Below are 15,677 nucleotides of genomic sequence, written 5' to 3'. Positions count from 1 at the left end.
TCCATTGTACTGTGTGAAGCTATGCCAGCTTATCACATCCAGCCTATAATGTCTTTTAAGACAGTCTCTGTGTACTCCAGAGGCACTCTTGTAATAAAAATTATGAATTAGCTCTAGCATGTTTATATCAACATCAGTGCTGGCCTCTTGATTTGTACAAACAGTGTAGTTTTTGTGCCCTTTCCACCAGCTGATTTAAGTAATAACAATAAAAATGCCTATTAAAAAGTTGTAGGTGCTGTGACACTTAATTTTACAACAACCTCATGCCAGCAGCACTAAAAAACCCCAAACCTCAACAAACCACATTCAACAGAAACAAATTAACTTCAAAAAATTCAGCCAGTTGGTAAATAGGCTACAAAATTGTTCCTGTTCACCTTAGGTGTGGGAACAGGCCTTCAACCACTACACAAATGCTGGCAATTCCAAGAGAATTAATTGAAATGACTCAGTGTTACCAGCTCTTCAGAGAAATTTTGAAAATGCAGAGGTGAAATCTTGATGTGAGTTTTTTTTACTTAAACTGAATTTATGTGTTGAATGGGTTGAGTAAATCACTGCACCTAATTTGTTTCTGAATAGCAGTGATCTTCTGTGGAAAGATGTGTTACTCCTGCGTCTGTTATGAGCATGACTGATGGCCTCAACACTCGCTTCCCTGATTTCTGAGCCTCTCAAGCCTCCTGTTGCTGTATAATGTGCATGGATGGCATACACTAAATTTGAGACTGTCAGCCCCCCAGGTGGCCATGCTATCCCCAATCTTTTATCAATGATTTATGTATAAACTATTCAGGATACCTATGCTGGTTAAAGATAAGAAAGCTCCTGAAGTTTGTTTTCTTTCTAAGGATATGTCTGGCTTTGAATGTTTGATCCAGCTGATGAACATATGAAAGTGTTTATGCCAAGTTTGTACTGGGATTGCTATTGAGGAGTAAATCATATCATAAGCCTGTAAACGAAACTAACAATTTTTAAAAATATTCTAAACAGAGGCTACATCAAGCAAAAAAATATTTTCCACCACTTCATAAAACAAATAGTGTGCAAGTGTCTCTTGGAATTGGAGGCAGATCTTTGGCTATTGGTTGTGTGGTTTTGAATATGGTGCAGCTATGATCAACATGGAACAGCATCTCAGCAGGTACTTTGAATTGGTCTTTGCTAATGTTATACATGTCATCTGTGAAGCAAGTTTCACATCAGTTTTTTTCGCTGCTCAGTACACTGTCTTTAAAATTCTTTTATATTCTCCTTTCTAGATTACTATAACATTTAGGCTTTTCTACTCCAGTACATAATGCGGCCCTCCTCAGTTGCTGTTTCATTTACAGAATACCAGCACATGGTTTTTCAACCATAGAAGTAATGTGTGACAGCTTAAAAATTCTGACATTGCTTTTGAGTTGAACTAGTCTTGCTATCAATTGAACCATGATGTCCTGAAGTGGAAATAACCTTGTTTTGTTGAGAGACTTTATTTTTAAACAGGTTCTTCTATATAAAGATAATTCTTTTTGAAACTTCTTGCATTAGACAAGAGTAAGATGAATGGTATTCAACATTATGCTTTTTCTAAATGTAGAGCGTTAAAGACACTTAAAAATAAGATTAAAAAAATGTCTCTTTCTCAAAGACATTTGAATTGTTTATGTGGGAGTTACATTTTTGCCTTTCTTCCACATCCCATTATTCTTCCTGTCCTCCCCAATCAAGTGTTAATGAGGAATTCAGTTTTTTTTTAAAAAAAAAAAAAAGGCAATGAGGATAAACAGACCTCACAGGCTCCTTATTCAGCTCAGCAGGGCACTAGACCTTAGCTATTCTTCATTTCACAGTGAAGATGATCAGTTCTGGGTGACCACTTTCAAAGGGCACAGAGTTTTTGAAGGTGCTCTGCAGGATGATAAATTGTCATGTCTGTCACCCTGTGTCTTGCGGAAATGCAGCAGGGGTCTCTTCTGCAGGAACTTGTAAAGAAAAAGATAGACTGTGACACTTGGCCGGTTGGATGCTGCCTGTTTATGTGGAATATGTTCAAGGGTCTGCTAAATAGTACCCGAATTCAAGTTTTTTCTAAGAATGGATGGGAGAGTTGATCATTATAACAACCTCCAAAGCATAATCCTAATGAGATCTTAAAGATGTCTTGATGGCCTCTTTTTTAAGTTTTGGCTTTGTTTTTGAATATATATATATGTATTCCTACCACAGGTTAAGAAGCCTGGGAAGGTATATATTTCTGCTTTTCTGAGATGCATGCTGTAATTAGCCTCAATTGATTTTGGTGTATTCAAATCACTTGGTACTTTTGAAGTGCAGTTATCTTTTTGGTTGGGCTCAGTGTTTTTAAATGCATCTCCCCTTCACATGTGGTTTTTTTTTTTAATTACAAATTTTTAAGGAACTTCAATGATTTACGTATAATATCTTCCTATCTTTCTGAATTTTCAATATTAAAATACCATATTTTCTTTTATCACATGCTTAAGGTTATTCCGTGTGTTTGTGTCCATCTCCTCCTTTTCTCTGATTGTAATTCGTTGGCTAGGAACAACCGACGTCATCTGTTGTTAAACTGATATTGTAAACGGAAAAAAAAACTTCAAAGCAAATTAGAATTTTACTCTAGTTTAAACAAACCTCATTTTTTGACATTTTGTTATTTATATTGTCTATTTGTGATGTGAAAGTCTACTTAAAAAACAGGAATGGGCTCCCTTTGCCTATTCTACCATTAGTGTTAAACACATCAAAGAAATACTTTAACCCAAATTTAAGAGCCTCTTTTTCTTTACACCTGTATTTAGATTTTGGTAAAACAGTCTTTTAAAAATAAACATACATAGAGATGTAAATTCTACCTAGCGATACCTCATTTAAAGCTGATGTTGGTAATTATAGCACAAAAAGATTGTCTATTCCAAAATAAATATGAAAAGATTTTACAAAATCCATTATTATGAAATTACTATGCTGTCTTTACAGAAACATCAAATCAAGTTGTTAAGGTTGTATTGCTGGTGCAGAGACTGCAGAGGGAGCTAACGATCTGATGTAAACAAAATCCTATTTGTGATGAAGAAATGTCAGGGATTTGCGTTCCTGTTTATTTCATGAGAGAGGCCATGTCAAATCTTGGCTAAAATGAGAAAGAGGAGAGCTTATTTTGAGAAGGGATAATATTATTGTATTTTAGGGCAAGGAAAAAAAGAAATAAACAAGATCACAGTTATATAGCATCTGTCCAGACCTTCTGAAAATCTTACTAGAAAGAAATAGGTTCATGACAATAGAAGAGGAAAATGTCCTAACATCTACATCAGTACTGGGGTGAAGTTTAGCTGAACCCAGAAGAGCTTGTATGTACTAGTAGCAAGTGTTACCACCTTGCAAATCATCATTGTATGGAAGGGATTTGTTGCAAATGCCATCACAAGGGAGTACGCTGCAGAGCAGCAGTGCAGCCATCCTGGTGATTTGCACTCCTAACCACCTGTGGGTACCCCATGCCATCTCCACTTACAGAAAGCTCAAGGCCCCTTTCTAACTCATTTCTCTCTAGTAATTTTTCTCTTGGATCAAGGCCAGCATATCACTAAGAGAACTGAGAGAAGCAGCAAACTGCTATATGGGTACCCAAAGACATGGCCAGAGAAAGGGAAATAGGGAGACCCTTCAAGCTAGGAACAGTGACCCTCAAGGAATGCCAGAACCAGCTTTCAAACAAACATGTGGCAGTGGAAGCTGTGAGTCAAAGGCATTATTAACAATCACTGTTGTTTCACAGTATATCTCCTCTCGGAACCTGGAACCAAAACATTTCCATTTCTTTGCTGGGTCCTGTCTTCCTGCCTTTGCTTTGATTGCCCTGCTTCATTACAGCCTGCTTATCCAGAAATAAATGTTGGTTTCTGTAGACCTCATGCTGTTTGTTTTAACAAATCTTTATTATAGACTGAAAGCACTTTCAATATGCTGAATAATACTATTAAATCTAGCTCTGTAGCTGTGAAGGTGTGATTTTGTTACAGATAGAAATGTGATATTTATCCTACTCCCACTGATTTCTGTTACAAACTTCCGTTTCAGGCTATCGGAAGCAAGACTGGGAGATACGTGACTGATTCTAGTGCAGTCTGGGCAGAGATTCAGGGAAATTCGCAGAGCTGGAGAAAAGACAGGTTTCCAGGCATCCAGCCCATTCATCAGTCTGCTGATTGTAGCAGACAAGTTTTGAACCAAACTTGCAGGAGAATAAAGTTATCTCACTATCTGTTGAAGTCTGAAAATCCTTATTTTTTTTCTTGGGTCTAATTATTCCTTTTTCTCTTTGTGCAGATCCTAGAAGAAAGTATCATGTAAGGCTGCTGGCATATAACAGTATGGAAGAAGGTTATCAAGCAGACCAAACAGTCAGCACTCCAGGATGTGTCTGTAAGTGTTGTAGGTGCATGAAGAATTTAAGAGCTGAGCTGTTTCAAGGTCCCGGCAGCTCTGTGTTTTTAACCTATAAATCATCAATTAATTCAATGTAAAACAGAGAACCAGAAAGATCGTATCTGTTACAAATACTATCCCAGTCATCCTGCAACTGAGACAGTCTCCTGTGTTCATGAACTGCAGCTGAGGAAACAAGATAGCTACCAAGCACATTTTCCTCCCCTATTGGATTGTCTGCATCATCTAACCAGTGACGTATCATGTACCTTATGAGGGATTTATCTCTCTCTTGTCTCTGTTTATAGTTTTGACTTTGTTTTTGACTAAACAAGTGGGACTACAGAAGTAATATGTGACATGTATTGAGTTAGGAGTGATCCTTAATAGCTTGAACTGGATTCCTGGGTCTGAACACCAGGTAGTGCTGGGTAGGGGCAGATTTGAATCTAAACCTGTGGGCTCAGACCTATCTCTTAATCTTACCAGTATCTGTATACCGTTAAATAATTCATGTTCCTTTTTTGTTTTAAACAGCGGTCCGTGATCGCATGGTGCCACCGCCACCACCTCCTCACCACCTCTATGCCAAAGCTAACACTTCATCTTCTATCTACCTTCACTGGGGAAAGCCTGCCTTTACATCTGCGCAAGTCATTAACTACACAATCCGCTGCAACCCAGTGGGGCTGCAGAATGCTTCTCTGGTTCTCTACCTTCAAACGTAAGTGCTACTAATGAGTGTTGGTTTCCCATTTCCAAATCCTTCCCACTCAGTTTCTACTTTTCTTGCCCTCTCTTAATTGCCTTTTACTGTAACAACTTTTATCTGCCTTAGAGGACTGTGTGTTTTGCCCAGTGGCTGCTAGTTCTGTTTCTTGGGTTATTTAAGATGTGTCTGTAGAACAGCTTTAATTCTCTACCTGTGATCCTTGTGTTGGATTCCTGGATGAGCTCTTGAATTTTTAATGGCTTTTTAGCTGTCTAAGTTGAATTTAATTTTAAGCTCTTCTTCAACCAAACAAAAGAGAATACCTATTTTACAGGTAGCTTGTCTGGGTAAAGATGGGACTTAGTCCAGTGTCTGATTTTAAGACTGGAAACAAGAATTTTTGAGTTTTGAGGGGTTGAGCGTGTTATTGTAGGAATGCCACATTCCTGAGTGTGTGGCACCCTGCCAGGAGAAAGCTGAGTAGGAACTACAGCTTGCTTTTCAGAGAAGCAATGCATGAACCACAGAATGGCAGAACAGGGAAGAAATTCTGCCTAGACTTGGTGTTCAGCTCTGCCCTGGTGGTATGGGAGCAGAAGACTTTGCTCCATTGTGACTGCCTGTGCTGGGGGCCGTGGTGCTGTTGAGGGAATCCTTATGTGTGTAGCTCCCTCAATACTTTGGTTTACTCAAGCCTTCTAAATAAGAAAAATGCTGTCTTAAAAGATACTTTCCATCCTAATATTGATGGTTTTCTCTTCAAAGAGCATATCCCCTGCTGTATAACTCCTGACTTAACGATTAGACACAGTATAATCACCATGTAAAATTCTTAGTGTGCCATATGGAGCATAGCAATGAATGCTGCTTTTTGTGATAGGATGAGACTATTGCAAATATTGGTGACTGCCTTTGCAGTATGGAAGATGAAAATCCTAAATGAGATTGAATAAAGCAGTATCTGTAGAGTAACATCATTTTAAACTGAGATTTAATCTTGACTTGGGTATTATCACCCGGGATTAACCCTGGTGTATATGAAAGATTTCCCCCTGCCCCCAGAATCAAAATAAAGCAGAATGTCTACAATTGGCTGTGTGATCAAATAATAAACTGCAATATTGCTATTAATATAATCAATTTTACAAATAATAAATTACCAAATATGACTACAAGGTGAGTAGGGAACATTCATATTCTACAGAGATCCCCTAAACATGAGGTGATAGAGGCCATAAGTGGAAGGGGAAGTTGCACACATAGCCTATGTCTGTTCTGTGAATTGAGAAGCAGATCCAGGAGTAGCTGATGGAGCCAACAGCATGTGCCTTTTCAGCTGTGATGCTGGTTGTAGTTTAAGTGTTACTCCAGCTTGAAGCACAGTGTCCTATGGACAGATGTGGAAAGAGCTGAGTTTGGGATACCTACTGGTGATCTGGGCAATATTCTTGGACTTGCTTGTGCATTGGCTGTCCAAACAACCCTTACAAAAGCTTGAGCTCAAGTGAACTGACAGCAGACATAATATCCTCCAGAGAGCTCCAGGGTTAGTACAATTACATTTTCAGGTATACAGTGCGGATGGACCATGTGTCTGGACTTGAACTGGTTTGTCTTCTGTTGAACTGACAGTGAGAATCTACTCACAGTGACTAAGAGATACCATTTGAGTTTGGGATCTTCAAGTCAACTGCTGCTGTTAAATTTATTTTGTTCCTTCATCTGTACAGGTCAGAGACTCACATGTTAGTTCAAGGTCTTGAGCCAAAAACCATGTATGAATTTGCAGTTCGGCTGCATGTGGACCAGCTCTCCAGTCCCTGGAGTCCGGTAGTCTACCATACTACCCTTCCAGAAGGTAAGGCACTAGGAGAGGACCACATGGTTCTAAAAAGAAAGCTCTGTAAACCAAAATTGTTTATTAATTTTAAGCTGTTTGTAGGAGACAGAAATACTTTGAGATAAAGATATTGCTCTTCTCGGTGAGAAGATTGAAAAATGCTGTCATGAAAATCCTTGTTTTGGAACTGTGAAATTCTTTTTCAAAATCTACCTAAAATCAGCAACGATTTCTATATAAAATGTGATATACTTACACCATTAGCAACCACTGAATGGAATAACTTGAATAAAAAATTTAAAATATATATTGAAGAGGCACAGCTGATTCATAGGCATTATGAAAATATATTTTAAAACCCAGAAATTTTAGAAACTGTAAGAATATTACACATCTACTGCTCTAGCTGCTGGTTTGCTTTTCTGTCAGCTGGGTCAGTGAAAATCAAAACTTCAGTTTCATGTTCTCAGCATTGCAATGTTTGAGATGTAGCTGTTCATAGGGTAATGATGTGGGTTTTTGTCAGTAACTGTTTCCTTCTGGAGTTGAAGGAAAAATACGAAATTTGCTTTCACAAAATCTAAGCTATTGACCAGATCAGAGTTAACAGGAAAGTTTCTCTTGAGGAGCAGTATGTGTTTGTTTATATGTTGTTTATCTGGGATGTAGCAGTAGCCATTAGATCTGCACATCAGTTTCTTTCTGAGCAATTTAATTGCATGTAAATTAGGTTAGCCTAATAGCATTGTGTTACTGTTCTCACAGCACCATCTGGCCCTCCAGTAGGAGTGAAGGTGACTTTGATAGAGGATGATACTGCTTTGGTTTCCTGGAAGCCACCTGATGGTCCTGAAACAGTTGTTACACGATACACTATCCTCTATGCATCCAGGAAGTCTTGGATTGCTGGGGAATGGCAAGTGTTGCACAGAGAAGGTAAACTAAAATCATAAACCTATGAACTGGATAAACAATGACGCTACTTATAAGATGCTTTCTTACTTTCAGCTCCCGTGGACTACAGTAAGAAAGAAATTCATATAAATGCTCACATAAAAGTTACAATTAGTTTAGAATTATTCCCATCGTTGTGACGAAAATGTATTAAAAACCAGTTAATACTCAGAAGGTGAGGGGAGAGGGGCTGTTTCTGTTGCTTTGGAGCTCAGTGTGTACATGTGAACCAAAATGTCTCATAAATCCAATTACATCCATCTTAGTTCTATTGTAACCATGATTGTGATGGTTTCATTTTGTGAATGCACTCTTTCAAATCTGAAGTCTCTGACATGCCTTGCTCTCCAGAAATAAATTTATAAATGTGGCTGTGTGGGTTTGTATGTTTCTTTCGATCACTGCCAATCCAGTTAGCTCAGTTTGTGTAATGAACTTTCCCCTACTCCCAGTAAATTGCTCTGCAAATTCAATTTAACTCTCTAGCTCTATTCCACTGCTGAGCCCCAGCTAGCTAATCTAACAGTAACTCAGGTATGGTGATATGAACTGCAGTCACATCTTTGTGATTAGATGTAGATATAGTCTAAATTTTTATAGGCACTTTCCAGAATAATACTATGATTTCAAGAGCTGCATCAAGAAGAGATTTCTGCTATAGCAAGAAAAAAAGAAAAAGTCATTTACTGTTCCGTTGGTTTTCAAAATAGACAGAGACAGTTCAGAATAGATAATGCTCTAATAATGTATTAAACCAGAGAGGGACACTCAGTATTACAAAGTAAAGTCATGTGCTTGAGTAGCTTATTTAAGAGGATTGCCCAGGAAGAGTTAGTATTTTGTTGTTCTGTGTTGTTTCATGGCTGAAAGCTTAGTTGTCGGCAGAGAGTGAGGCTTTAAATTTTCTGTGGAGAAAATTCATAAAACTTAATGAGTATGCACTCACAGAGGACAATTCATTTCGCCATTAGTGAGAGTGAACTGTTTTAGTTCAAAGATGGTGGTTGTCCTTTGTGCTGCTCCTGAAGAGAGGACGAAAGACCAACAGCCATTTTGAAAGGTGGCAGTGCCACTTTGTCTTTGCTGGAGCAGAATGGTATTTGTCGGACTGGCCTCAAATAGAATGGTCAGCTATGAAGAATAACAGTAAAATGACTATTAATCTTAAGCAAAATTTGTGAAAAATAACTAGTCTCTGAAATATCAATGAGGTCTAACTATAGGGGGAAGATTGAGCCCATGGGTTTTTCACTATTAAAATTGTCCAAAGAAACAGTGATATAAAGTTGTCCCATTAAATTGTTGAAAGAAACAGTGATGTAAAGTTGCCATATTAAAGGACCAATTTAATATTAATTTTTACTCACTAAAAAACCCAGCAGATTTAAATTCACAGAGAGCTTATATTTGAAGAATAAATTTTGTAATTCTGGTGGTGATATGCTGCATTTGTTGGACTTGATGATCCTAGAGGTCTTTTCCAACCTTAATGATTCTATGATTCTATGATTTGTTGTATGCAGCAAAGTGGCTGAATTGCTTTCAGCCAGCCATGGCTGTGAAACTGAACAGCATCTCAAACAGTACTTTACCATAGATATTTCGGATGAGGGGATGGCAATAACAGTAAACATTTTGATGTGTTCCGATACTGAAAGTGATGGAGGGAATGAGCAAATGGAGAGCTATAAATCTCAGTGTATTACTATCTTCATCAATGTTAGAGTCACTAATTTTTTATTTTGATAGATATATTAGGGTTTGAGGCATGGCATGGAATTCGGGCATCTTGACACATTAGGACAATCTGTAATGCTCTTAGTTAAAGTACAGATGAAAAAAAGTCTGTGGAAGAAAATTAGTATGTAGAGGTAAAATTGGGCAAATACTGTGATAGTCCTGTGGCAGTCCTTTCATAGGTGATTTGAGGTAGAAGCAGGGTTTGGGTTTTTTAACCCTGATAAGATCAGCTAACCCTATGCAATAAATAGCATTGTTTTGTCTTGACACTAAACTTGTTCTGCAGAAGGTTTGTAAAATCTTAACCCTATTCCTTTCCCATACCTCCAAAGACGGTCCCCCAAATAAAAAAATTAAAAACCCCACCAAACCAAAACAAAAAACCACAAACCAACTCTACCACCTATAAAAGTCCTAGCGTGAGCTTTAGTTTATGCATGAAAATTTCTACCAATCCACCAACTTAAAAACCAAAACCCTCTAATCTGACTGAGCTTGTGTTAGGCTGAATTGGAAAATATAATTGCAGTTTGTTGCTGATTCGTGATGTGAGTTATCTTCCAGCCACCTCCCCCCTTTTCCCCAGTTCTCTTCAAGTGGATCAGAAGTTACAGCCTTTACACACTTGGTGTGCAGTAAATCAGTACAAAGTGCTTACTTGCTTTAGCAATGCAGCAGATTTGAAAGGAGCTGGTGGGAAAGAGCCTGTAATATTGAAACATGACCTTTCACCCTTGCTGGTGCTAAATATTACAGCTCCTTTGGTTACAGATACCTCACATTTTACTTCAAATGCTTTCAGCTAATGGGTGTTTTTTATGGAAGAGCTGAAATAGCTTTTGAAGTAGCTTCTCTTTTGCCAAATGTATAATCTTTTCTGTCAACAAAACAACCTTATATTTTATACGCTTCCCATGATACTATAAATTCTGACTTCTGAAACTGATTTGAAAGGTTGAAATTTAGACTTAAGTCTGAGAAAGTGAATGGAATATGTGAAAGAGAACAAGGGATAGATTTGGTCCTGTAACTGCCACTATTTACGGAAAGAAAAGCAATATATTTCTATGGTAGGAAGAAACACAGGCATTTTAGAAAGGAATTGGAATTTTAAGCAGCACTCTGCAGTCCCTGGACAGGCAAAGCTCTCATTGACTTTGATAAGAGTTTTGCCTGTCTAAGGACAATGCAAGTGAATCCTATTTATGTTCTTAATCTGTTTTCCCTGCCTTCAGGGACTTTAGGAAATGAATCCTTAGCATGTGAGAGAGACACTTTCTGTAATATTTTTAGTAGCACAGCTTAGATGCACAGTAATCAAGGAAGCCTACGCAGGTCTAAATAGGATTCAATTTTATTTTAAAAGCGTGGTATAATGTACTTTTCCAAATCTGTCTTGTTCATTTTACCAACTAGACCTCAAATTTGATAAACTGAACCTGAATTATTTTGTTATGACAATTTTCATTCACATTCATGTACAGTGGATCTAGGAGAGGCACATAGATTAGTATACGAGAGAGGTCTAACGTTCTGCTTTCTCTGCCTGGAAGTCTGGCTAATGCTTGGAGCATCTCCTCACAGATGCGATCACAACATAAACGCTATCACACTGAAATGCTGCTAGCGCTACATTTAGGATTAGTATGCTGTGTATCATAGCCAATACCTGACTCTTGGTTTTGAACTATACTGGCACTTCACAGTGTGCTGTGTTCAAGCAGTATGGAGAGAAAGGACAGAAGGGACAAGCAGGCAACCCCAGTGTTCATTCTGTACCCTGCGTATGCAGAACGTATGAAAGTGATCACAGTTCTCAAACAAGATTTGGAGGTGGTATTGGAAAGAAAGTATAGGTCCCAATGTCTAAATCTCAGTCTGTTCCCACAGTTTTTGTCTAACTGGACCTGTTTATCAAATCTTTTCATAGGAGCAATGACCATGGCGCTGCTGGAAAACCTTGTAGCAGGAAATGTCTACTTGGTCAAAATAGCAGCCTCCAATGAAGTGGGAGAAGGACCCTTCTCAAATGTGGTAGAACTTGCTGTCCTGCCAAAGGAGACATCAGAGTCTAATCAGAGACCTAAACGCTTGGATTCGGGAGATTCCACAAGTCAGTAGAAATGTTTTGATTACTGCTGTCACAAGTACCAGGGAAAAAGATTCCTGTTTGTTTTAGCTTGTAACTGCTTTCTGGGTAAACCATTCTGTTTTATGTGAGGCAGTCCTAACAGTGTAGTGTTTTCTTCTAAATGAAACCATTTTGGAATTTTTATCTCAGTCCAACTCAGAATTGTTTTAATTCTTTTGCTCAGAAGGTGGAAGTTTGCCTTTCAGGTGAGAATACATAACTGTTTTGAATTTTACATCAATATCAACTTTGCAGCCACTCTTTTAAGGCACTTCTTTAAGTCCTTTATTTGGCTTGAGATACGAGTAGCACTGGGTCAGTTAGAACCAGACAGCCCAGCAGAGATGAGATGGCATCTCAGATAAATCTGTTGAAATGTGTTGGTTCCTGGTATTCCAGCAACCCAAATCAACCTGTCAGTCAGTGATATACCAGCATATATTTTCACCAAAGTCAGCCCCACCTGCAGCTCTTTGGGGAAAGCTATGTGTTACCTTGTGGAAATTAAGGTAACATCAGTGGTTTCTCCATATAAGAATGGAAGAACACATTATCTTTGTCTGACATAGAAGAGGATTTATCTTGGTGACTTGTTAAAGATTTTGAAGCTATTTGGGGAGACAAGAGCTAGTAATTATTCAGGTACATGAACCTTTTAACCTTTCCTTGTTGCTACACCTTGAATTGTGATTAAAACACGGGGATTTTTCTTGCTCAAGTTTTCTCCCTTCCTGGAATTCAGTTATATTTTAGGCCTGAATAAGCAAATAGAGTCATGCTCTCAGGATTAGGTTAATAGACATATGATGTCAAAGCATAAACCAAAGTGAACCCTCCTAGGTGACAGTGGCTGGAATTCTCTAAGCCTTTTCCCTTTGTGGTCTAGTAGGACCCTGTAAGGAAGGGGTTGGAGAGAGCTCCTCTGCTCCATGTTGTAGGTCACCGAAGAGACTGTGGTGTGGGGCAGTCCCTTCTTCCCCTCCCACACCAGGAGTGCATACACTCCTCTGTTTGGTCTACAAGTTCTATTTTGAAAAGTGTCAAAATGTATGACAGAGAAGGTCTGGAAATCTCATTAAAAGGAAGCATTTGTCTCTGTGATTGTGACTGCAACCCTATTAATTTCCTGACAGAGAGCAGGGGGTAACTCTTCTTATTTACTGAGCCTTCCTATGTTCTTTTTTGCTATAGCATATTCTGACTATTACCATCTGGACCAGAAATCAATGACTGGCATTGTTGTTGGGGTTTGCATAGCCTTGACCTGCATCCTTATCTGCATCCTGATCTTAATTTATCGCAGTAAAGCCAGGTATGTTTTTGTTCTTGAAGACTGAGCTCTTTCTTAATGCACTGATTCTTGGGACGTGCCTTTTTCTCCAAGAGTGCTAAGTTCTCTGAAGTACTTTGTCTCCTCACCTATTCCTACCAGCAGTGGAAACAAAGCACTTTGTTGGCTCTTCCTACTCTACCTGAGTCCCTTCTCCAATGAAAAGAAGGAAGAACCCACAGAGTGAGTCAGTGGTGCTTTGACAACCAAGTACAAGGCATGTGTCCAAATAAATAAAAAAATTTTGAGTCAGATGAGCATGCTGCTTTACATTATCTGTTCCTCCTGTTTAACCCTCCAGCCTGCCCAGACCTGGTTTGCAAGGCTTTAACCCTTTGGTGTTGCTGGACAAGAAGAACTCTGACATAGAGCAGTTCCATGATGCAGTTTCTTCGCAGTGGTGCAAGCCACCGTCTGTCTTGTCATGAGCTGCTATGGGACATAAACTGGCCCAGTGACTCTGCCCATAACTTTGGGATCACAACAAATATAAGTTACTTGAAATAATAAATTAAAGGCTGTCTGAAAGTATATTTTAATAACAAGGGCTTTTTAGCATACATGCAGGAAAAAATATGGATTGGGAGGCAGTCTCTGTGTAGCATGGTAGAAAGGTCTTAATATAATTAGCGGTTACTTCTCCAAGTAATATTACTAATCATGACAATTTCTGTCTGCACATAAACTTATAGCCTAGTGTGTATGATTAACTGGAAGCAGATATTATTTTTATCACAAGCAATAACATTTAAATTCCACGAGCATTAGGAATATTACATAACAAAATATAAATGCCAAGAATATACCAATATTACTTGATTAATAATAGCTTTAAAGTTTATCCTTGATTTTCTGTATTTTCTTCCTGTCAGTCAATTTTATTCCTGCTTAACGTTGTGTAGGAAAGCATCTGCTCCTAAACCTGTGCAGCAAAGCACTGACCAGCTGTCACATACCAGCATCTCATTAGCCAGTACTAATGAGGTGGAGAAGAATATTGAAGGAATTGCAGAGAATGAAGAATCCTTATTGCCAATGATAGTGGGAAACAGCTTCATCGATGCTAAGGTACTGTGAGCTTTACTCACTCCCAAAACAGAAACCTTTACATTTCATTGCTATAACACCTGAGTCCTTATCAGAAGTAAAATATGTACACTACAAATCCACAGCAGGTTTTTTTTAATGGGACAAGCACAAGTTTGGCAATCCAGGGTCAAATTTTCAAGACTCATCTTAAAGATCAGCTAGAGATCTGATTCAGTACACTTGTCTTACACTGTACTCTGCAGATTGCAGAGTTTGCCTCTGGCACAGCATCAAAGGATAAAAGCTCTATAGGTGGCCTCTGCTAGTCCAAGGTGAGAGAGTCCTCGTCAGCATCTGGCTCAGTAAGTGCCTGTGCACGATCTAGTCAAGTATGACACTAAGCAGGTATTAAAGAAAATATTATTTTTCTGTATGTTTACTGGTAAGACAATGTTACATTTTATAAACTCATATTTGCTCAAATTGTAAATTAATCTAGATGGCAGGATGCATCAGTGGATGTGTGGAATTCTACAGTCCAGGAGTCCAGTGTGACAAAAACACATTGGCCTTACTTTCACATGCAGGCATACTGATTTAAGGCTTGTTCTGTACACACTGCAAACTTGAATGGAGCTGCTCCCTGAGGATAGATGCAAGATCTGGGAAATGGCAATGGACCCCAGTACAGGCACAGACACTATGTCTATGAATGGTCGCGTTCAAAGTAGTAGAGCAAGAGCAGTGGCTGGAATATTTTGCTGTGTGTTTGCAGTATTATAGCTGTTGGGTCTGGCCTGTGGGCTTGCCAGATTTAGTGGATCTCGTTTTGACTTGTCTCGAGCAGTAGATAAATACCAGACCAAAAAAACGTGACTGAGCACTAAGACTTCATTTGTCTTCCTTTTCAGTATGGAGCCAATAGGTAGGAATAGAAAAATATTTTCAAATATCTTAGAAATTTAGTTTGTTAAAATAAATGTCTGTGTGTCTCCCTCTGTTGTAGGGGGGATCTGATCTGATTATTAACAGCTATGGGCCTGTCACAAAGGCTAACTGCAAGAAAAAGTGGCTGTTCTTCCAAGATACTAAGAAGGTGAAGACTGAGGAGGTAATTGGTCTAATAGGCAGAGATGTGCAATCTTTACTGTAATACCCTGTTTTTGCAAAGGAAGACACGTAGTTTTCTATTTATGGAAAAGTATAGTTAGTGGTCTAAGTTTTAATTGGATAGTTTCAATTAAGGTTGATGCTGTTCTACCTTGTAGTAAAGTCTTATGGAAGTTTCATTTTCTGTCCCAAGTTGTCAGATATTGTAACTCTTTACAGTTAACTGATTGCTTTCTTGCCCGTGCCCCTTTATCTGTGAGCAAAAGGATTTCTGTGTACTGGGTATAGCATCTACAGTACTACATCTGCAGAGACTTTGTAGAAATATAAATACAAATTAAATATGTATTTATAAATAAAAATAATATAAAAATATAAAGAATCT

General features: G+C 38.4%; 1 protein-coding gene across 1 annotated transcript in view; it reads left to right on the top strand.

Annotated features, from left to right (window-relative positions):
* The window catches only part of PRTG (protogenin), a gene marked incomplete at both ends in the record, with an annotated part of 48,773 nt that extends 33,480 nt beyond the window's left edge, over positions 1 to 15,293 (top strand). The window contains 8 exons of the mRNA XM_009572266.1: positions 4,348 to 4,443; positions 4,984 to 5,170; positions 6,889 to 7,016; positions 7,764 to 7,934; positions 11,623 to 11,805; positions 13,015 to 13,135; positions 14,056 to 14,221; positions 15,189 to 15,293. Of these exons, the coding sequence (XP_009570561.1) occupies positions 4,348 to 4,443; positions 4,984 to 5,170; positions 6,889 to 7,016; positions 7,764 to 7,934; positions 11,623 to 11,805; positions 13,015 to 13,135; positions 14,056 to 14,221; positions 15,189 to 15,293 (1,157 nt within the window). The remainder of the gene's footprint in view (positions 1 to 4,347; positions 4,444 to 4,983; positions 5,171 to 6,888; positions 7,017 to 7,763; positions 7,935 to 11,622; positions 11,806 to 13,014; positions 13,136 to 14,055; positions 14,222 to 15,188) is intronic.
* Between the last annotated feature and the right edge of the window lie 384 nt (positions 15,294 to 15,677).

The sequence above is a fragment of the Fulmarus glacialis genome, unplaced genomic scaffold (genome assembly GCF_000690835.1).
Source record: "Fulmarus glacialis isolate BGI_N327 unplaced genomic scaffold, ASM69083v1 scaffold40082, whole genome shotgun sequence".
In the NCBI taxonomy this organism is placed as follows: Eukaryota; Metazoa; Chordata; class Aves; order Procellariiformes; family Procellariidae; genus Fulmarus; species Fulmarus glacialis.
The sequence above is the reverse complement of the archived record's forward strand: the minus strand, read 5'-3'. Positions and strand labels throughout refer to the sequence as shown.